The sequence below is a fragment of the Garra rufa genome, chromosome 20, assembly GCF_049309525.1.
Source record: "Garra rufa chromosome 20, GarRuf1.0, whole genome shotgun sequence".
Classification (NCBI taxonomy): domain Eukaryota; kingdom Metazoa; phylum Chordata; class Actinopteri; order Cypriniformes; family Cyprinidae; genus Garra; species Garra rufa.
The window spans coordinates 13248667-13272932 of record NC_133380.1 but is presented as its reverse complement, the minus strand read 5'-3'; the positions used below and the strand labels follow the sequence as shown (position 1 = coordinate 13272932).

General features: G+C 31.0%; 1 protein-coding gene across 5 annotated transcripts in view; it reads right to left on the bottom strand.

Moving 5' to 3' along the window:
- The window catches only part of map4k3a (mitogen-activated protein kinase kinase kinase kinase 3a), a 103867-nt gene that overhangs the window by 8871 nt on the left and 70730 nt on the right, over nucleotides 1-24266 (bottom strand). Inside the window, exons 15-26 of one of the 5 annotated variants that reach the window (XM_073825269.1) lie at nucleotides 20295-20357; nucleotides 14057-14115; nucleotides 10108-10146; nucleotides 8290-8370; nucleotides 6916-6967; nucleotides 4654-4948; nucleotides 4080-4177; nucleotides 1170-1211; nucleotides 881-965; nucleotides 670-749; nucleotides 391-451; nucleotides 24-141 (exon numbers count right to left, since the gene is read on the bottom strand). In XM_073825269.1, coding sequence (XP_073681370.1) covers nucleotides 24-141; nucleotides 391-451; nucleotides 670-749; nucleotides 881-965; nucleotides 1170-1211; nucleotides 4080-4177; nucleotides 4654-4948; nucleotides 6916-6967; nucleotides 8290-8370; nucleotides 10108-10146; nucleotides 14057-14115; nucleotides 20295-20357 — 1073 coding nt within the window. The remainder of the gene's footprint in view (nucleotides 1-23; nucleotides 142-390; nucleotides 452-669; nucleotides 750-880; nucleotides 966-1169; nucleotides 1212-4079; nucleotides 4178-4653; nucleotides 4949-6915; nucleotides 6968-8289; nucleotides 8371-10107; nucleotides 10147-14056; nucleotides 14116-20294; nucleotides 20358-24266) is intronic. The other 4 variants (XM_073825272.1, XM_073825271.1, XM_073825270.1 and 1 more) reach the window with 4 other exon arrangements.

The following is a 24266-nucleotide window of genomic DNA, read 5'->3' as shown; positions in this document are numbered from 1 at the left end:
CACACAGAGATCTGAACATTTACCTGGGGATTATTTTGTCAGGAAATTTATGTGTTGGTATGGCAACAGGGAGCTTTTGCATTTGTCGAGCGTGTTCAAATAGGCCCACCAGACTGTGAGAGTACAGATGACATGCTTTTCCTGCCAAAAACACAATTTCATTATTCAAAACAGGGATACAGGACTATGTCAGGTAACACTTTACATATATAACATGTTACTACAGATAACCATTCGAGTATTATCACATTGTAAGAAGTTCTACTCTGTAATGTAAAGTGTGACTCAAAAATAAAAATACCTTTCTAAAATTGTAGCAGTAAAAAAAGAAACTCTGACTAATTTGTAATCTGAAAAGCTAAACCTGATTTTTTTTAAAGCACAGCTTACCGGATATTGATAGCAGGCTGTTGCTCATGACATACAGCCAAGTACATCTCCTGGGGAAAAGCTGAGAATGACACAAAAATAGCTTTAGAACAAGACAAAAAGACTGACTGAAGAAGCACGCCACACTCAGACAATATAGGGAGATATAAAAATGTATAAAAACACATCATAAAAATTCAGTTTTTCCAGGGACATTTAGATTTTTTTTCATTTTTAAATGAATGCTACTACTTTATGTAGGAAAACTAAACTGAAAATGTCTGAAAAGTAACATCACACCTGCTCCATGGACGTCTCATGCAGCTCATTAAGGTTTAATGTGTAAATTCCTTCCTCTGCTCCAAATATCAGATACTGATCTGAAACGCATGAACAGGGAAGAACAAAACTCAGAGGCAATATCAACAAATTCTTCTGTATGCATTATTAATGGATACAATAACGCACATATTAACATTTCAGATGAGTCAGATTATCATGACAAGTTTACCTCGTGTGTCTGGGTTGATCCATGAGGTAGCGCAGTGTATCTTTAATGGGCAGCCATTAAAGACTTTAGAGAAACATGCTCCCATCTGGACATGGAAATACAACACAATGGATCAGGCGCAGCCAAATGAATCACTTTTCAAAAGGTTTATATGCAAGAAAGATCCAACACTATCTATTATACCCCATGTCAACAGCAATGGCTATATTCATGGCAAAATAGAACTGTATCATTCAAACAATATTCTTTCAATCTAATGTTTCTGAATAAAACTAAGAGGTACACTTACATGAACCTTTGGAGTTGGAGGGAGACCATTGCTGATGGGTTTCTGTGAAAAAAACAAATGAATATACATTGAATTAAAACGCTAATAATAATGATAACATCAACAAAAATATAATTTATATTATTATTTTATTGTTTAAAAACTATTTTTTTTATAAAACATAAATACACAAAAAATTATTAATAATATTATTGCTGCATATATTGCATAATTGAAAATAAATAAGTATTTTTGTTAATATTATATAATTTAATCATAATATGTTATACATAAAGTGCATAAATATATAATAAATAGATTTATTACATAATATTTGTTAAAATCATTCTATATATGTATTAACACATATTTGTAATAATATTATACTATTATTTAATAAATGTATTTAAATACTTTTTGTATAAATACATTATACACAATACTACTATATTATTATTATATAATATAATAATAATAATAATAATAATAATAAAAATTTCCTAAAAGATTTGATTAATAAAAATATAAAAGAAAATTATAAGTATTTCTTTTTATATTTAATCAATAATATTATGTAATAAAATTTAAACTATTTATTTTATATAAATTTGTACACAATAATAACAATATTATTAAATCAATAATAATTATAATAATAATAATTTTTATAACATTATTAAATTAATCATTTTACAAATAATAATGCATATAAATATAATAAATACATTTGTTACATAATATTTGTAAAAATCATTCCATATAATTATATGTAATAATAAATATTTGTAATAATATTATAGCATTATTTAATAAATGTATTTCAATAATTAATTTTGTATATACACATTTTAAACACAATACTAAAATATTAATATAATAATAACAATAATAATATAAAAGATAAAGATATATTATTTTTATTATTAAACCGTAAATAACCGTAAAGTTATTACTTTAATAATAATAATTAAACTTTTTTATTATTATCTTTTATAAGATTTTATTCATTAAAAAACGAAATAAGTGTTTTGTATGTAATTAATATTTAAACAATTTATTTTATATACATTTATACACAATTATAACAATCTAATATTACATTAATAATAATTGTTATATTAAATTCATGATCATTTTAAAATGAATAATTTATTTATTACATAACATTTGTTAAAATCATTCAATATAATTATATGTAATAATAAATATTTGTAATAATATTATAGTATTATTTAATAAATGTATTTCAATAATTAATTTTGTATATACACATATTAAACACAATACTAAAATATTAATACAATAATAACAACAATAATATAAATAATTAGTTATTACATGAATATATTATTATTAATATAAAGATATATTATTTTATTATTAAATAGTAAATAACTGAAGTTATTACTTTAATAATAATAATTAAACTTTTTTATTATTATTATCTTTTATAAGATTTTATTCATTAAAAAATGAAATTATAAGTGTTTTGTATGTAATTAATATTTAAACAATTTATTTTATATACATTTATACACAATTATAACAATCTAATATTACATTAATAATAATTGTTATATTAAATTCATGATCATTTTAAAATGAATAATTTATTTATTACATAACATTTGTTAAAATCATTCAATATAATTATATATAATAATAAATATTTGTAATAATATTATAGTATTATTTAATAAATGTATTTCAATGATTAATTTTGTATATACACATATTAAACACAATACTAAAATATTAATAGAATAATAACAACAATAATATAAATAATTAGTTATTACATGAATATATTATTATTAATATAAAGATATATTATTTTTATTATTAAATAGTAAATAACTGAAGTTATTACTTTAATAATAATAATTACATTTTTTATTATTATCTTTTATAAGATTTTATTCATTAAAAAACGAAATTATAAGTATTTTGTATGTAATTAATATTTAAACAAATTTATTTTATATACATTTATACACAATTATAACAATCTAATATTACATTAATAATAATTGTCATATTAAATTCATGATCATTTTAAAATGTATAATTTATTTATTACATAACATTTGTTAAAATCATTCAATATAATTATATGTAATAATATTGTAGTATTATTTAATAAATGTATTTCAATAATTAATTTTGTATATACACATATTAAACACAATACTAAAATATTAATAGAAAGATATATTATTTTTATTATTAACTGAAGTTATTACTTTAATAATAATAATTAAACTTTTTTATTATTATTTTTTATAAGATTTTATTTATTAAAAAACGAAATTATAAGTATTTTGTATGTAATTATTTATATTATTTATGTAATTATTTATATAAACAATTTATTTTATATACATTTATACACAATTATAACAATCTAATATTACATTAATAATAATTGTCATATTAAATTCATGATCATTTTAAAATGAATAATTTATTTATTTATTACATAACATTTGTTAAAATCATTCAATATAATTATATGTAATAATAAATATTTGTATTAATAGTACATCATTACTTAAATGTTTTTAAATAATTCATTTTGTAAATACACATTAAACACAATACTACTACTACTAATATATTATGTATTAATAATTCGTTATTACACAAAAAATAATAATATGGCATTATCATTAAATAGTAATAGTAATTGAATAAAATTATTACATTAATAATAATAATTATAACAATAATAACAAAAATATTTTAATAATTTCTTAAAATATTTGATTACTAAAAATATTAACGTGAACACTGATTTAAAACCCCAGTGAATTAGCATTAAAATATAAAAAAAGAAAAAGAAAAAGAAAAGTCTAAAAAGAATAAATTCTTCATCCAGGAATCATAAATGTTAATGTCATAATGTTGTAATGCACTAAAATGAAGCCATACTGGAAAATCTTTCTTGTCCTTTGGTATAGGAACAGCAGGGGGCATTGTGGACTGTCTTTCCGTTGAGGGCGAGTGTTCAGATGGGCTAACTCCATTGCCTGTGAGTAAAAAAAAGATATAGCACACGATTTTAGTTTCTTCATAAATCTTAATCACAGTTTTTATCTTATGCATCCAGCAGGAGATACACACAAACCACATGTATAAAGAAAATGTTCTTTTTTTAATCTACATTCCCATCAGAAACGATCAGCATTGTTTACTAAGCTACTGTCGTAATTTGCAGCTACCATACTTAGAAGACACAACAAAAACTAGACAGGCGTAATGAATCAAACACAATGATTGCAACAGTGACTGACAGGAGAACAATTATTTGACAAGGAAAAGAATACAGGGGTGGAGTGGGTGACTCATGATGTCTGCAAGTGGGCGTGTGACATTTTCACATGCCAACAACCATTGACGCCATTTCTCTTAGAAAGGGCAAGAGGAAAGAATGACATGTCATCTTACTACAGGCTGACTAAACAAACTACTAATGGGAGACTGGGGTTTACTGTCTAAGTCTTACTGTCTCCTTCCTCATCATGGTCTTCCTCTTCGTTAAACGAGACCTGCAGCCTCTCGTCGAACTGACTACATATCCCAGCATCCCCCTGGGCTTCCCAAGGGCCGTGTTCTTCCCGATTGGTCTCATTACCTAAACTGCTGAGCTTGTTTGCGGGCAGTCGAGGAGGTGGAGGTCGAGGGGGTACGTTGGTGGATGATCGAGCCGGGCTATCGGGTCCCGGACAGCGCTTTATAGTGCCCTGGTTTCCGTCATGATCACCGGAGGTGCTTTGATGTGGTCCAGGACTGGGCTTTGGCTGGAAACGGCAGAACAAAATTAGCAGCATGCTACTGGCTTCTGTCAGATCAATACTGTGATTACTAAAAAAAAAAAAAAGTAAAAGTGTAGAAGCTGTTCAGTGATTTCCGATAAGCTTGTTTCAAGGTAAAAGCAGGACTTGGTTGCTCAAAATAAAACTGCTCAATCAAAACAACACCCAAACAAGTTCAGGGTTGGCATGGCAAGATGTTTAAAATGTTGTTGCTTACCAAAGCTGCATTTATTTGATTAAAAATTAAATAAAAACAGTAATATTATGAAATATTATTATAATTTAAAATAACTGCTTTCTACTTCAACATTTTTTAAAATACGTCAAAGCTGAATTTTCAGCATCATTACTCCAGATTTTAGTGTCATATGATCCTTCAGAAATCATTCTAATATGCTGATTTGCTCCTCAAGAATAATTTATTATTATGGCTTATTTTATATGAACAATTTACAGTAAAAGTCTTTACTGTCACTTTTGATCCATGTTGAATAAAAGTGATAAACAATTTTTACTGACTTCAAAATTTTGAAAAGAAGTGAAACTTAAACACTACAATTAATTTAATATAATTATTTGTAATAATATTATACTATTATTAAATAAATGTATTTAAATCATTTGTTTTGTATATACACACATACATTATGCACAATACCACTACTACTACTACTACTACTAATGATATTAATATATTATTATTATTATTACTATTATTATTATATTAATAAATACTTTTATTACATTAATAATAATATAATATAATGTTAAATAATAATAAATAATTAGTTATTACATTAACAATAATAATAAAACTTAATTTCTTAAAAGATATGATTAATAAAACTATTACAAAAAATAAATAAGATTTGATTGATAAAAATATTACAAAATAAAAAGTATTTATGTTTATATTTAATCTATAATGTTATGTAATATTTAAACCATTTATTTTATACACAATTCTACTACTACTACTATTCATATTTTATTATTATTATTATATGAATAACTAAATTTATTACATTAATAGTAATATTATTATTAGTAGTAATAGTACTAAATAATAATAATACATAGTTATTACATTAATAATAATAAAAATAACAACAATAATAAAACTTAACTAAAAAGATTTGATTAATACAAGTATAAAAAATAAGTTATAAGTATTTTTGTTTATATTATATATTTTAACCAATAATATTATGAAATAAATATTTAAACAATTTATTTTTTATTTAAATTTTATTTATTTTTATTTATTTAAATGTATATTTATAATAACATTATAATATTATTAAATCAATAATAATAATTTATTACATAATATTTGTTAAAATAGTTTAATATATGTAATAATAAATATTTGTAATAATGTTATACTATTATTTAATAAATGTATTTAAATATTTTGTTTTGTATATACATTATACACAATACTACTACTACTACTATTAATATATTATTATTATTATTAAATGAATGAAAACATTACATTATTAATAATATTATTATTATAAGCAGTAGTATTAAATAATAATAAAGTTATTACATGTATAATAATAATAATAAATAAAACAACTTCTTAAAAGATTTGATTAATAAAAATATTAAAAATAATTTTATATTATATTTTTATAATAATAATAATAATAATAATATCAAGAATAATTTATTATCATCAATTGAAGACATTGGTGCATAATATTTTCCTGTTTTTGTTTTTAGGATTCTGTGATAAATAAAGCTCAAAAGCTTATTTTAAATGAACAATTTACAGTAAAAGTTTTTACTGTCACATTTAATCCATTTAATGCAACCATTTTGAATAAAAGTAATGAAAAAAATCTTACTGTCTCTAAACCTTTGAAAAGGAGTGTAACATCAACACTAAAAAGGTTACTAAAAAACATTTTTTACATACCATAAAAACTTATTTAGATACTTACCTTGGGAGGAAGTGGTGGGGGGACCTTAGGCCTCATGGTGGAGTTTTTCGTGCTAAAACAATTGAGAAATCCAATTAGATGAGTCACAATGCTTATCATTTATGCTAATTCTGCTACAATAATTTGAGGACATTAAAAGGATGATAATGGACCTCTGTGGTTGGTTTCATCTGACACTGGACCAACAAGGGTACAATACAGGACAGGAAACAGACAACAAACAAACATGCAATCAAATGCGCCAGGAATAATTCACTCTATAATAAAAATGCTGTTATTATTTACTCAGCCTCATGTTATTTCCAACCTGTATGCTGGTATTGTTTTCCGTGGAAAACAAAAGGAGGTTATTTTAAAGAATAGAATATAGTACACAAGTCATGTTGACTACTTATATCATGCTTTATTAACTGCATTCAGTTTGGAACAGGACAAATAAATAACAACATTTTTAGTTTTTGAGTGAACTATTTCTTTAAATGTAGAAGAAAGTTTGACAGCGTCACTACAAAAGGGCACTATGAGTTTCATAGATTTGAACTCGCATTTGAACTCGGAAAAATATGGCTAAAGTGGTACTTTGTTGAAAGAACCGCAACATTTTAAAACGCCTGCTAGCCATGGCATTGCTAAATAAAGGGAAAAAGAGATGGTGTGTCTAGGAAGAAAAGAAAACAGATGAAAGAATGATTTCAATAGAACTAAAAGGCCATGATATACTGGCAACATTTTCAGAGGACACTGAAAAACAGTATTTGATTCAAATGAGAAGTCGAAACGGAAAAAAAATATTTATGTGTGTCATAAAGGATTATGAAAAAAATATAAAAACGTCTCAGGAACTTGAATTGACGCCAAATAGTTGCCAGTGCGCCATGATCTTTACAGAGATAGCTCAGCCAAAAATGAAAATTCTGTCATTAATTACTCACCCTCATGTTGTTCCAAAGCCTTAAGACCTTTGTTCATCGCCAGAACACAAATTAAGATATTTTTGAAGAAATCCGAGCTTTCTGACCTTTCATTGACAGAAATGCAACTACTACATTCAAGAGCCTTAAAAGTAGTAAGGACATGGATAAAATAGTCCATGAAGAGAAGATTTGATGTCACTTGGACTATTTTAACAATGTCCTTACTACCTTTCTGGGCCTTGAACGTGTCAGCTGTCTATGCAAGGTCAGAAAGTTCTCGGATTTCATCAAAAATATCTCAATTCGTGTTCTGAAGATAAACGAAGGTCTTACGGGTTTGGAACGACATGAGGGTGAGCAATTAATGATGTAATTTTCATTTTTGGGTGAACTATCTCTTTAAGTGTTTTAACCTCTAGAGCAGCAGGAAGAGATCAGCTATAGAATCAGAGGAACTTACTGTTGCAATTCATCATCATGATCATGATCATCACCATCATCTTCACCCTCATCATCATCCTCCAAATGAGCCTCATGCCCCCTAATGAGGATTGAGAAGGTTGCGGTGCTCATTCACTGATGATTATTAATTTGAAGCAACACTTCCACTTCCCATGGATAAGATTAAAGGTTAACAAGATGTTCATACAGGACATTCGGAGGAGTTTTTAATTGTTGGCCTAAGTAAATATGCACTAACTAGACTGTTTGCGTTACCTTACTGATGTGCCTCGCTGTTTTTTCAGCATCTCACGCTGAGTGCCACCATGCCAGAAAATATTTTTTTTTGTCTTAAAATGTTTCACTATGCTAAAACAAACTCTACTAGTCAAATGTTTTTTAACAGTACAATTTTTTTTTATATTTTTTAAAGAAGTCTCTTGTGCTCACAAAGCCTGCATTTATTTTATCTAAAACACAGCAAAAGCTGTAGTACTGTAAAATAGTTTTACAATTTAAAATAACTGCTTTCTATTTGAATATATGTATATTTTACATTTTTAGGATCATTACTCCATTCTTCAGTTTCACATGATCCTTCAGGAATATGCTGATTTGATGTTCAAGAAATTTTTATGATTCCCTGATTAGCTGATTTTTTTATTATTATTATTACCATCATCAATATTTAAAACAGTTTTAAATTTTTTAGGATTCTTTGATAAATAGAAAAATCCAAAGATCAGCATTTATCTGAAATAAAAAGCTTTTGCAACATTATACACAATAACATTTGAAAGCTTGGAGTCTTTTTTTGGTGGGAAAGAGATTAAAGAAATTACTACTTTTTTTCTGTTTAGCAAGGATGCTTTAAATTGACCAAAAGTGATGATAAAGACATTTATAATGTTACAAAAGATTTCTATTTCATATAAATGCTGTTCTTCTGAACGTTCTATTCATCAAAGAAACCTGAAAAAATTCTACTTAGCTGTTTTCAACATAATAATAATAAAAATGTTTTTTTGAGCAACAATTCAGAATATTAGAATGATTTCTGAAGGATCAGGTGACTGGAGTAATGTTTTTTTTTTTAAATCAATGGAATAAATTACATTTTAAAATATATTTAAACAGAAAACCCTAACCGTTTTGCTGTAATTTGGATCAAATAAATGCAGGCTTGGCAAAAAACTTTAAAATCTTACTGTTCAAAAACTTTTGACTGGTAGTGTAAACGTGTCCTGTATGAACAAGCCTGTATAAATCAAAAGATATTGTGAATTCAAAGTCAACATTTAGGTACTGTAACAGAACTACATAAATATATAATCTAGCAAGTCAGGATGATTCAGTGACATTCTCTTTAGAGATGGCCACTTACAACAAAGTGTGACTAATTAATAACAGGACAATCCCAAAGACCAATCTAGACATGCATCTGGAGTGAATTTCATTTAGAGGGACTAACTGGTTAATTTCCCCCTGAGGAATGGAAAACTAATACTGTGGCAAAAATAACACAGATCTCCAACACAGCATTGTCAAGCAAATCAGCCTTTGGTTCCACTCGGACAAGCACAAAAGGGCAAGGTTAGGTCACATCAAATATTGATCAGATGAAAAACCAGCTATGCAGAGAGACAGTGAGAGAGAAAGAGAGAGAGAGAGAGATGTACGGGTAGAGTTTGACAGAGCAGCAAAAAGATGGAAAGATAGAGAGAGAGAGAGAGAGAGAGAGAGAGAGAGAGAGAGAGAGGAAGCCAAAGAAAAAAAAAAGAAAAAGCTATGAAAGAGCACAGGAGTGAAGGACACAAACAAAGCAACGGCATCATACCTCTGATGCAGCTCCTCTTCAACAGATTTCAAGAGGCTCCTGTAAAAAAAAAAAAAAGAATTTTTAAAATGAGAGATGATACATAACAGGTGATCCTTTCACTGCGAAGCACATGTAAAAACACATGACGCACAGTTTTATAACACATCAAGGGATCCATTAGGCCTCATTGATTTAAGCCTAAATAAACAAGCATTTACTGCTAATTCGTCTCCGGTGACACTGGGAAACAGTCCAATGTTTAGCTGTTAAATTTTAAGAGAACGTCTGCTTCCGACTGTCTGGAAGCTCTGTTCAAAAGTTGTTTATCTACGCTGCACTTAAATTATTGAACAGTAAGGTTTTCTGGAGTAAAAGGGATTTCAAATAAAAGAAAAATCAGCGGAGAAAAATCCTTACGAAAATACCAGTTCCCACAAGGCAGCAAAAGAAGTTTTAGCTGCATGTCTTAGTATTCATTCTGTGACTGATTTATAATTTAGCAAGTAAATAGGTATAAGAAAGAAGGTCCAAATGCAATTTAAAGTGCAAATATTATGATGACAAGAGGCTTAAAAGGATAGTTCACCCAAAAATAAAAATTCTGTTATTAATTACTCAGTTCCAAACCCGTAAGACCTTCGTTCATCTTCAGAACACAAATTATGATATTTTTTATGAAATCTGAGAGCTTTCTGACCCTGCATAGACAGCAACGCAACTACCACGTTCACGGCACAGAAAGGTAGTAAGGACATAGATAAAATAGTCCATGTGACTTTTGTCCACAAAGAAAACAAACAAATAACAACGAAAGTAAGGAAATTAATGTGCGTCGAAGACAGAAACTGTTGAATAAAGTCATTATTTTTATTTTCTTTCCACACAGAAAGTATTATCTGTGACATGGATCTTTAACCAATGTCCTTACTACCTTTCTGGGCCTTGTACATGTTAGTTGCGTTGCTGTCTATGCAGGGTCAGAAAGCTCTTGGATTTCATCAAAAATATCTTGAACTGTGTTGCAAAGATGAATGAAGGTCTTACAGGTTTGGGTGAATAATTAATGATAGAATTTTTATTTTTGTTTGAACTATCCCTTTAACATTCTATCAATGTCATCTTTAATCATTCATTTCTTAAAAACTATAATATTTACAAACACCATAAAGTCCTACATCAACAACATACAAGAACTATGAAATTTGACTGGCTCAACAAACATCATTTAAACAGCATGAATTACAGAAGTCTGAAACAGAAAATGTGGCACATTATGTAGTTCTTATAAAATCACAAAAAGACATGCAATATTAGATGTCAGCCACCCTTAATGTAAAAAAAAATATAATTTTTGTGCACCATCTGCAAGAGAAAATACCATGATGGATTTCTCCATCATAAAGCTAAGGCTGAACGCAGAGTTCTTCTAGTGATTCCTAGCAAATTAATCTTTCTCTACACTTAAGGCACACCACATTTTTTTCAGAAAAAAGAAAAGTAGAACTTTAAAAAAATATGTCGTCATATTAGAACCTCATGGTGGCCACCATTTTAAAATAAAACTACCTACTGAAAACTACTCACTGTATCTCAGTACTCTATTATCAGGCACTAAATAAATAAGTTAATAAAATGTGGACAAATATTAGTTACCCAAAAACGCTTACATAACATCTCTTCCACACCAATAGGTGGCAGTATAACAGATTAACAGAGTATTAATCCATAAAATGGATGTTCAGTACTATAGAATGCAATTCCAATATTTTACTTTAAAAAATATCCTTGATTGCATTTTCTCTGTGTTGAGTAACCGGCAAAATCCAAGAAGTGGCCTCGGACGAGAATCCATGAAATGCATTATTACATCGTTTTCCATCACTGCATGATATATTAAGCCCATTTAAAAATCATAAAAAGCATAATACTGTTTTGAATTCACATTCGCTATGATTCAATAAATAAATATATGCGATGAGGATTTAATATATGCGCTTTAATTTTTTACATGAGCAGCTTTGGTCACAGTAAATGCTGCTCCACACAAACTGTTATCATTTACATGTTTGGAGCGTCTCAAACTCCATCTCTGCATATTGTTGTGAGTTTAGGTTTATTGTAACGTTCATCTGGGAATGCACTGCATGACATTTCTTCAGATTTGTAAGGTAAATCATTTATAAACCTATGCAAACACAGGAGAATACATCAATATGTTTCTAAATATGCTAACTGTTCGTCAGAAATTCAAAATAAAAGCTTAAACCCTCACTCTGAGTTTACATGTTTTGATTTCCACATATTCAAGAAATGACAGTGGCTGTAACATTTCTGTTGTAAAGAAATGGCGAAATAATAAAGATTAAGTGGACATTTGACTTAATTGTTTTTTAATCAATATGAAAAAAGGATTAGATCACAGAGTAAAGTGTAAAAACAATCGCCAGGCCATTGCCGCCCTCTGCAGTCATTTGTTATACTGCGTAATGTACATTAGCTTTACCGTTTATAATACATTATGTACTTTAACAGTTTTGTTCAATAAAACTATATGATTACTTGCTTTTAAAACTTCATTTGAACTAATTGTTATTGTCTCATTGCTATTATATATGTATTATATATGTATTATATACTCCTATTGTTTTTTATGTCAGAAGCCATATCTACCAACTGAGAGATGCGCTTAATTTACTTAATAAAATAAAATAATAAATCGTGTACACTTTAGCCATATTTACAATAAGCACAACCATGAAAAAACAATTAATAATAAAATTAAAATATATATATATATTACAACATGTTTTTTGTCATTAAAAAGCTGTATCTCTAATAGCTGTATCTTCATTGCATTCAATAATCAAACAAGCACAGGCACCTGCACCATTCATTTGACAATACTATTCCACTATTTGATCTACGGAGTTTATCATTAACCAAACAGAGGCTGATTACGGCATCTGCGCATGAAACCGACTGAATGAGAGTGTATGAGAGCTCATATACGGTGAAGTGTGACGCTGAGGGGGTGTCTCTCGAAAGTGCTCGGGACCCATCTGTTGACGAGAGCTGAGAGCAACACCTCTGAGCACATGCACAGGCGCTCACACAAACACAGAGGGAATGGTTTCACTGCCACTCCATCTGGTGTACTCGACCTTCTGTTCACTATATGGCAAAAACCGTCAACAAGGCACAGGGCGTGTGTATCATAAAAGAACGAGAGTATATAGATCCCACACAAGCTACCTGCAACATGAAGTGTCACATAGTGAAGCAGCAACGTCAGGTGTGAGATAAATGGATGTACAGAGAAACACCTAAGCATCATGAACAAACCCTGCATGTGGCTTTACCTCTGAATGAACTCCCTCATGAGTACAGGGAAAGGAAAACATACACAGCTTGACATACAACTGAACTCAATGCATCATCAAGCTGACAACATGAGAATGCAGTGTTTCCTCAGATTCTCTAGGGCTCTATGCTAAAAGATAGAAAATATATAGAGAATTATTTACAAATATTTTAAAATATATTAGAAATTAATTTATACATGCTAAATTTATTTTACAATTTGTATGGGTTGTAAAAGTGATTATAGTTGATGGTTTAAGTTATTGGAAATCCTATATAGCTTTTCTCAATGCATAAGTAAGCCTATGGGTGAGACTTCCGGTTCATTATCCGCTATAAGGAAATAACAAAAAGAATAACAGCATGCAGTAAACTGTAAAAGAGTTTGCACCACAAAACAGTGTGCTCATAATTAAGATAATACATTAACATAATATGGTAAGAGACACCAATTCCTAATATCAAGCCGTAAAACAAGCTGTTTTGTACAGCTAAAAATAGCTGGAGGCGGATGAGACTGGAAGCCACACCCATAATATTTACAAATGGTCACACCCACTCCTACAGGAAGAAAAAGACTAATGTGCAATCATGTGCTGAAACGTACTTATTTCCTCCCAGGATGGAGCCTTTAGGTGATCCCTGGTCGTAATCCATCTGTAAATCCTGGAACAAACAGAAAGGAAGTTACATAGAGTAGCCTATATCTTCATCTTAAATTTCAAAATATGCGGAATGCAGGTATGTTTACACAGAGCTTTGGCCACATTAATGCACATGTCGAAAGATGCATGAAAAGAGAAAATGAATGTTAAGACCTGCTTGACATGGTATTGGCACATCAGGTTGAGCAATTATGAAATCAAGGTTATTTGTTTGTCACTAGTGTTGTTTACTATCATTTCACACATGCAGTTTCACAACAATTTTGGACTTCAATTAGGTCAATTAGTGAGTGAAAACAATGAAAGAGACAATGAGATGAGCATTCATCTAGAGTGTATGAGCTCTACGTTAGCAAGCAAGCGCACAGCTCTTGCCACAATCATCTTTGGTTTCTTTTCTTAGTCTGTCAGTTTTGAAACAGGAAATTATTTTAGTACAATGAAACAAACATTAAAGGAGTAGTTCACCTAAAAAAAAAAAAAAGAAAAGAAAATCATGCCATGATTTACTCACTATCAAGCCATCCTAGGTGTATATTATGACTTCTTTTAGACGAATACAGTCAGAGTTATATTTAAAAAAGGCCTGGCTCTTCCAAGATTTATAACAGCAGTGAAAGGGTGTTGAGACTTTGAAGCCCAATAAAGTGCATCCATGCATCATACAAAGTACTCCACCCGGCTCCAGGGGGTTAATACATTTTTTGCTGATGATATTCTTTTGTTTTATGCCTGCGATAATTATGAGTGAAATATCACGTCATTATTGCCCACCAAACAGTGCCACCTCGAGGAATAATGGTGAATTGCACATATTGAGCCATCAGATATTTACATATTTTTGCAAACGAAAAATATACTTACACTATTACACACTTCGGGTCTCTAGCGACCATATACACTTTTTACAGAAAAAAAAAAAATCAGAAAACAGATTTTGTTATGTTGTTCTTGTTATATTGTTTATAATGAATAGATTGAGCAATACTAAGAAAGTTAACTTCAAACTTGAAAAAATGAAGGAGGGAGAGGGTAGTGAACGATGTCCAAAGTCCCTAAAGACCCGAGGTATGCATTTAAGGGTTAATGTTGCTGTGGGACAATGTAAGAGACACTTTCTAGGGGCTAAATATCACATTATTGGGTTTGCTTCAACCCACGGACATGAAAAACATCCCGCTGCAACACTGTTAAACCCTCTTGGGTAGAAGACTGCACTGGTCTGTCTCGCTTTTTCTTGAAAAGAACTAGAAACACTATCATTTTTGATTGTACAAATAAGAATAAGGTATCATTTGATACTGCAAAGTGTCTATTTTTATTTGTGTATAGTCATAAAAGCAACAAAACAGTGCTTTTGAAAAAAGAAAATAAAGAATAAAGAAAATAACAGTGTGCGCTCTCTGCCATCTCAGTCTTCGTCACCTCTCTTCACAGATACGTAAATAAAACAATCTGAATCTCAGCGAACACCTGCCTCACAGACATGAGAAATATATGTATATAAAGCATGAAAGCTTGAAAAATGTCTTCTTTTAAATTAAGTCACGTCGAAAACAAATATTTTCTGATAAAGTAATCCCTATGATACCAACGGGAGCTCCAGTTTTTCCTGTCTAAACTCATTATCCCTAATGTATTGACGCCCACGAGCGGCTTTGCTTTTCAAATTTTAAACATCCACGTGAGACATGTGGACATATAGGTAAACGCGCACATCACCTCCGTAACAAACCTGAACATTTATCAAGGTTATCTCAGCTACTTTTGTTTCTGGAAGACGATGCGCTGAGAGGAATAAGCCAGAATTTACCTCAGAAGAAAAAATCAATGCAATGCACAGCTTTGCAGGTCTTATGGATAAGAGACAACCTACTCAGATAAAAACTGCTTCAGTGAGCTCAATTATAGTAATGCCACATTTTATTGTCAGTAATGGTAACGGTGTAGTAACAGGGGAAACAGTAATTTGTTTGATTACTTGTAACTGAAAAAAGTAATGCCGTTAGTAAGACCATATAGTGGATTTCTATGGTGCCCCTAAGTTTGAACTTCCAAAATGCAGTTTAAATGCGGCTTCAAATGATCCCAAATGCAGTTGTAAATGATCCCCGCCGAGAAAGAAGTGTCTTTTCTAGTGAAACGATTGCCTATATATATATATATATTTTTTTTTTACAATTTATATACTTTTTAACCTCAAACGCTCATCTTGTCTTGCTCTGCCTGAACTCTGTTTTTTCCAGTTCAAGACAGTTAGGGTATGTTACAACCAAACAGGGTCGTAAATAAACAGGGATTGTCTACAACCTCATTTGGGATTGTTTGAAGCCGCATTTAAACTGGATTTTCTAAGTATAAACTCGGGGCACCATAGAAGTCCACTATATGGAAAAAAATCCTGAAATGTTTTCCTCAAAAAGCATTTTCCTTTACGACTGAAGAAAGAAAGACATGAACATCTTGAGTGACAAGAGGGTGAGTACATTTTCTGTACATTTTTGTCCTGGAAGTGATCTCCTTTAACCCCTGCAGCTGTGTGGTGCACTTTTTATGATGGATAGATACACTTTATTGGACTTCAAAAGCTGAACAGCCACTTACTGCTATTATAAAGCTTGGAAGAGCCAGGACTTTTTTAATATAACTCTGATTGTATTCATCTGAAAGAAGAAAGTCATATACACCTAAGATGCCTTGAGGCTAAGGCATTTCCCTTTAATTACATTTTACAGTGCAAAAAGTAAAAAAAAAAAACTTGCAACCTTATTCACATGGAAGATTAACAGATTGGATACACCCAGACAGACAACCTATCTTTTCAATACCAAAAAAAACTTAAATTTAAGCTTTTTGTGATGAAACACAATTAAAAAATGCCGACTGCAGAAGATTGCTGGAAAGGAATTAATTCAAACTTCTCCCAACGTTGTACTCTTAATTAGAGCTCTGTGGGAGGACTGGGCCATGTGCTATCTCTCCTCCCACTCGCCAATATGATCATTCAAGCAGGCATTGACTTGAAATAGCTTAGTGTTCATGAATTAATAGAATCATAAAACACAGGCAGTATCTATTAAACGCAGCACCTCAGACTTTGAAAATGTGCAGTGTGAGGAATATTTTAGGAATATGACGTTGTTTTTTGACCTAATGCCTATCTGTGGCATGTCGATTACCACAACAATTTCAACTCATCCCTCAGTGTGTGGAGAAAACGTGTTTACAGTAAATAATCTAATTTTATAATGGAAGCTGGATGGGAAGCTAATGTAATTTCAACCCGTCACGACCAACTGAAAAAGTAAACAAGGTTAATTTAACTTGTGATCCGCATGAGACCAGGAAAAGACAAGGAAGGGATGCGATTTGTATATGCATGACCAATAGAACCAATAGAAAAGTCCCACATACCAGATTAATTTAATGTATTTTTATTTTTTTTTTGAAGTAAAAAAATCTGGAATATTCCTTTAAGAGAAATAGTGTCTTATTTTTTGAAGGAAGTCACCCATTAGAGGAAATGTTCTGGCAGAGGATTTTGCTATAATAATCAGGCTACTGATGATTAATCCTGAGGACATTCATTCTCTCAAGCTCTCTTTAATTTTTTATCTCTTTTTTTGCTGCTTCCACACCTCTATCGTTCATTTTCCCCCTTTTTACTCTCTCTCTGGAATACAGCTTTCAGCCATGCAAAAACTCATTGATTTTGCCCTGCAGATTAACAAACCAAATTTCCTTTGCACAGCAAACTGTCATATCCTTATTCGCTTGCTGCCTTTCTGCTGATGGGAGGCTTTTCAGTAAGAGTGATGGAGAGAGAAAGGATGGAAGAGTAAAAGCTAACAGAACATCCCAGACTATCCGCTTCACTGCTTCTGTCACCGTCTTCTTTCATCTCCCTCCCTTTGGTTTCTTCATAAGCAGTCAAAGACACCGATTCCAAGCATGTGATTTGCTGTGCCACTGCGTGGGCTTCAGACCAGATGGATGAGGTGTCACTCAAGAAAGCCTCAAAAATGCAAAAAGATGAAAAAGGGAAAACGTTTCTTTGCACAGTGAGGCTATTTAAAACTTGGCAAACTATGCAACAGCATTCTCCAATATTTCCCTGTCACTGTTCAATGGCGAAATCCAATAAAAAGCCAAAAAATAAAATTAGCATCCACAGTAAGATGAGTTTTAGGCCAATTTTTCAATTCCAATTAATTTAATGTCAAAAGTATTTTGCCACCTAGTTTGATATGACACATTATTTTTGTTATAAAATGTATAGACAGGCGATATAAAATAGCTGAACTATTTTACCTTTATATAACATATTTTCAAAATTGATTTGACATTAAAAAGGCAAAAGGAAAGAATAAATTTACTTAATGTATTAAATTTGTAAATTAATAACTTCAAAATGTTTACATTACAAGAATGTGTGTGTGTGTGTGTGTGTGTGTGTGTGTGTGTGTGTGTGTATATATATATATATATATATATATATATATATATATATATATATATATATAATTTGCATTTGTCAAATAAAAATAATGTTTTGTACATATCTTGTAAATATTCAGATCAAAAATAATTAAAAGCAAAATTTACTACAATTTTCCTAAAAAAATGTTTTAGGAAAATTGTACTTCAATGTATAAAATTAGAAATTTAATAACAAAAAAAAAGCATTTGTATATATATATATATATATATATATACACACAATAATATATATTGTGTATATATATATATATATTATTTAAATTATAGTAAATTATTTATTTTATATATATATATATATATATATATATATAATTTATATACACACATTTTGCAATTTTTTTTTACTAAATTTAACTTAAAATGTTTACATTTGAAAAGTATATATACATTTCTTTTTTGCAAATATAAAATGTTATGCCAAATATATATCAAAAATATGTACATGTAGAGTGTTTATATATATATATATATATATATATATATATATACACACACACACATACACACACACACACACACACACACACACACACACACACACACACACACACACATCAAAATATGAAATATTAAATGCACTTAATTCACAATTTTAATAAAAAATCTGACATTTGCAGAAAAAAAAATGTAAAATATAAATAAATATAAATAAATAACTGTGTGTGTGTGTGTGTGTGTGTGTGTGTTTTCTGTGTGTGACAAAATAAGCGATGTCAAAATGTTTTTTGTGGATGATGAAATGATGCATCAGAACCTTTTTGGCACTCATCGGATACCAACACAATCTTTGCAGTTTAAAATGCGGCTAAATAGATGCAAACAAAGAGAAATCACAATTCATTATGCAAATAGAGGTAAGAAAGACAGCCAATTAGAATTCAGCAAGCAAACACTGTTGAGCACCGTAGGTGTTCATAATAAACTGGTGTTGAGAGGGAGCAGTGAGGTTGTGTCCCTGCTGCAGAATTAGCTGATACCTCAAACAGAGCGTGTGCGCTGGGTTTGTTGCGCAAAGCGTTGCTTGCTGAGGCAATGTTTTCCCCCTCACTCACAGACCTGCAGAGCACTTTGGTTTAACCATCCCTGTGGGACATTCACAGGCACTTCAGACTCTTTATTTTCCCCCTCTCTCTCTTTTCTTGTTTTTCCCCATCCACTCACCTTCTCTGCCCCACTCAACATCCATTCCGTCTTTCTAACCCTAATCTCTCTCTCCTTCACTCTCGCTCACTTTCAAGATGTGTCTGATTGTGACAAGCCCTAAAAATAAAGCCCCTCAGAGGCTTCGACTACATAAAATGCTTTGCTTTGCAATCTCAAAGTGCTTTTGATTACTGAAAAGTGCAGCGACGTATCGACTTTGAGGGACGTGTCTTTAAATGAAACTAGAGGATGAAATACCTAAAAAATGATCCAGCACTGAGATTTGGCATGAAAGACAGAGGCAATAACACTTATATTATATAGAGACAAGATGAAAAGACACAGACTGCCATGATCTAAATAAGATAAGGCAAAATGAATGGCGATGAAATGAACAAAAGAGATGAAAGTCACATATGGGAGGATGAGTACACTACACAAGCGCTGCGAAGCGGACAAGATGCTACGGAAAAGACCAACAAAAAAAAGATAGGGGACGCGAAGACAAAGACAGAGTAAAATACAAACAAAAAATACCAGATTAGATCTTGCAGTGTAGTATATTTCTTCGGCACAGTCCAAAAAATCGTCAGTGTCGGGCTGTTTAGTAAAAGGACCAAGAAACTTTGGTTAATCACACACAAACACGTGATGCCCATGTGGTTTCAAAGAAACAAAGATTGATGGATTATGGGCAGCTAGGTTGGTGGGTAGTTGATGGGTGAAGAGGTGTTCGCCAAGGCCATGCCCATCTGATTTATTAAACAGGCCTGTTAAAGAGACAGTACATAATTGCTGAAAGCTGGTGTTGTGGTGTCAAGTCAAGTCAAGTCAAGTCAGCGTGACATGAAATAAACAATACCTAAATAACCTTGACTGCTGGCTAAACCCAATAATTATTACTCTCTGACACATATATATGTATTTATGCAGGGCTTGACATTAACACTTGGATTTGTTTCAAGAATGTGCATCATATACTGACAGGGAAGAGAAGAAATTGTTGAATGAAGTCATTATTTTTGTTTTCTTTGCGCACAAAAGGTATTCTTATATAAAACGGTTGAACCACTGATGTCACATGACTATTTTAACAATGTGCTTACTAGTGCTGACACGATTCCTCAATTAAATTTGAGTACTCGATTTAAAAAATCCTCGATTGCATTTTTCCCATGTCGATTAGCTGGGAAAATACCACAAGTGGGGCATTCCAGGGATGAGAATCTATAAATTGCATTATCAGACCGGCTTCCAAGGCTGCATTGGATGTTAAACCCATTCAAAAATCATAAAGCAAAATGCTATTATGAATTCACAAACGCTATGATTCACTGAAGTAAATATATGTGTACGTGCATCGCAGAGTGGCTCTGTTCACAGTAAATGCTGCTCCACACAAACTGTTATCGTTTACATGTGTGAAGTGTCTCAAACTCCATCTCTGCATATTGTTGCGAGTTATTATAACGCTCATCTGAGAACACAATGTGTACCATTTCATCAGATTTCTAAGTTAAATAATTAAAAAACTTACAAAACACAGGAGAATGCGTCAATATCTTTCTTGATATACTAACTGTTCATTGGGATTTCAAAATAAAACCGGACACCCTTGCGTTTACACGTAGATTGCGCAGTGAAGTGTAAAAATAATCGTCAGGCCTTTGTTACAATGCATAATGTACATTAGTTCTGTTGTTTATGATACAATATGTATTTTTACAGTTGTGTTCAATAAAACTATACGATTACTTGCTTTTCATACTTTATTTGAACTAATTATTATTGCCTCAATGCTGTTATAAATGTATTTTAAGTAATTTTAAAGGCTATTGTTTACTTAGGTCTATTTTTATCACCACAAAAAAATTTATTATAATTATCCGATTGCCTAATTAATCGTCAGAATAATCGAGCGATTACTCGACTACCAAAATAATCGTTAGTGACAACCCTAATCCTTGAATGTGTCAGTTTTGTTGCTGTTATAAAAATATTCTTTGTGTTCCGAAGATAAACAAAGGTCTTATGGGTTTGGAACAACATGAGGGTAAGTAATTGACAGAATTTTCATTTTTTTTGGGTGAACTATTGCTTTAAATGTAGTTGTATCAAATTAAAATGCCTTAAATGGTAAAAGAAAAGTCTTTATCATAATTTCAAGAGGTCTTAAATTTGTGGACAGAAAGACAAGAGTCTATATGGTTGGAAATAAACTTCAAAAGGATTCACTGAATAAATACGAGCAATGCACGTTTCAAAGTCAAAACTTTTTTTCATATGAACGTACCACTGAAGGGAACAACCTGTTTTCAGTAAAGTATTGATTGCATTTTCATATTTATCTGATAACGTAATGTATATGAGCACAGTGCAGCCGTTATTTAGGAACATGCTTTATTTCTGCTGTTCCAAACACGCCACCTACTGGCAAAAAATGAAACTCCATTTTCAATTAGCCCATATGTCGATTTTGTTCAGACCAATGATAAAATCGACAAATATTTTTTTGCAGCAAACACGTAGAGCTGTAAATGTAAACCGGTGGAAAGCTAATATGCCCTAATGTGCCTTCTAAATAATCTTAACTATTAGACAGCAAGATATATGTATATATTTAAAATTTATATAATAATTGATTTTGCCCTTTTCTTAAAAAATGGTTTAAAGGCTGACTGTAGGAGATACAGCAGTGAAAAGGTGAAAGACAAAATAAGTTTTTTGTTCTTAGCTATTTGATTGTAGTGCCAAGCTGTTTTTTCAACTTTAAAAATATTAAATGTAATTTTCCAACAACCAGTGACTTTGGAAAACCACTAGCCACTGATTAATGCCAAGCCCTGTATGTATGTGTAGAAAGGTGATAGAAATGTACAAAAATGTTGTTTATTGCTTGAGTTGAAGGTTTCAAATGTGATGACAGCCTTAAAGACCTGCTAGTTGCAGCAATTATGTACTGCTTCTTTAGAAACAGTAGGGCAACGTGATGTGAATCCAGAAAATAAAAAGAAAATCAAAGCGTGGGGGGATGTGAGCTTCTTCAGATGTGAGGTCCTATTCAGAAGATGACATCATAAGCATGAAGCTACAATGGGATTCTGCATTAATTTGATGTCCTGCTGTTAAAAAATGATCTGGTTTATGAAAGGATGACAAATCCAGTTACAACACGAGAAACTCTGAGTGCTCAAATGAGACAAACATGAGTCAACGCTGCATTTTTCTGCAGCGCTTAAAGGAAGTCTTATTGATTAGATGCCACGGAAAGCTGCATCTAACCTTTCAATTATCGCGGTGGTGAGAGTGCGAGACAGACGTCTCAAATGCACAACAGTCAAACACGGTGTGAGAGAAAACAAGCCGCCATCAGGAGACAAGCTGGGATTGAGGTGTACGTAAGGAAGATGTTACATAATAGGAAGTGTCAGCTTATAGGAAAAATCATTTGGAAGTGTTCACTATATGCAGTTATGAGTATTGTTGATGGCTAGACAGGCCATATGGTTTCAAATTAAGCTTGACATGACTGGGCGGTTCCACAGTTGCTCTGTTCCAAAACCTAGTTAGCTCCCTATGGAGGGTTCACAGACACACTCTCAACACAAAGGCTATTATTAAAGGTAAGAATCCTAATTTAGACACACTAAGACATCAAATTCTGTGTGACATCACATTTATTTTTCATTGCATTGCTTAGAGAAAAAAAAAATCAATGCAAAATACAAGATGGCTGACAAGGCAAAAAATATAGATTAGACATAAAACATTTTCATTTAATACTAAAACGAATCAATATAAAACTCAGTGTCATTAAAAGTGTATGAATCTACAAAATATTTATAAGTGCCTCTATATGTTTTATGCTTTTTATTATTATATAAGCCTGTTGTATTTAAAGGACCATCACTTTTATTATTATTTTATTATTATTATTATTTCATTATTACCGCCATGTGTTTTTACGATGAACAGATTATGATACTGTTAGCTTAGCAATATGCTAACATCAATCTCTATTTAAAAATCAGTCGTGAATTTAGCTGTTTGTGTTACAGCCTGCTTGGCCATTTTATCGTGTTGTTTTTAATATTTTACCCAGGTGCTGGGTAGTTTTTATGCACTCTAAAAAATGCTGGGTTATTTATTTTTTTACCCAAATGCTGGGTTCAACTTATTGGGTCATTTTATTGGGTTATTTTTTTATATTTTTACCCAGCTGCTGGGTTATTTAGTTAACCCAAATGCTGGGTTCAGCTTGTTGGGTCATTTTATTGGGTAATTTTTAATATTTCTACCCAGCTGCTGGGTTATTTAGTTAACCCAAATGCTGGGTTCAGCTTGTTGGGTCATTTTATTGGGTTATTTTTAATATTTCTACCCAGCTCCTGGGTTATTTAGTTAACCCAAATGCTGGGTTCAGCTTGTTGGGTCATTTTATTGGGTTATTTTTTATATTTTTACCAAGGTGCTGGGTTATTTAGTTAACCCAAATGCTGGCTTCAGCTT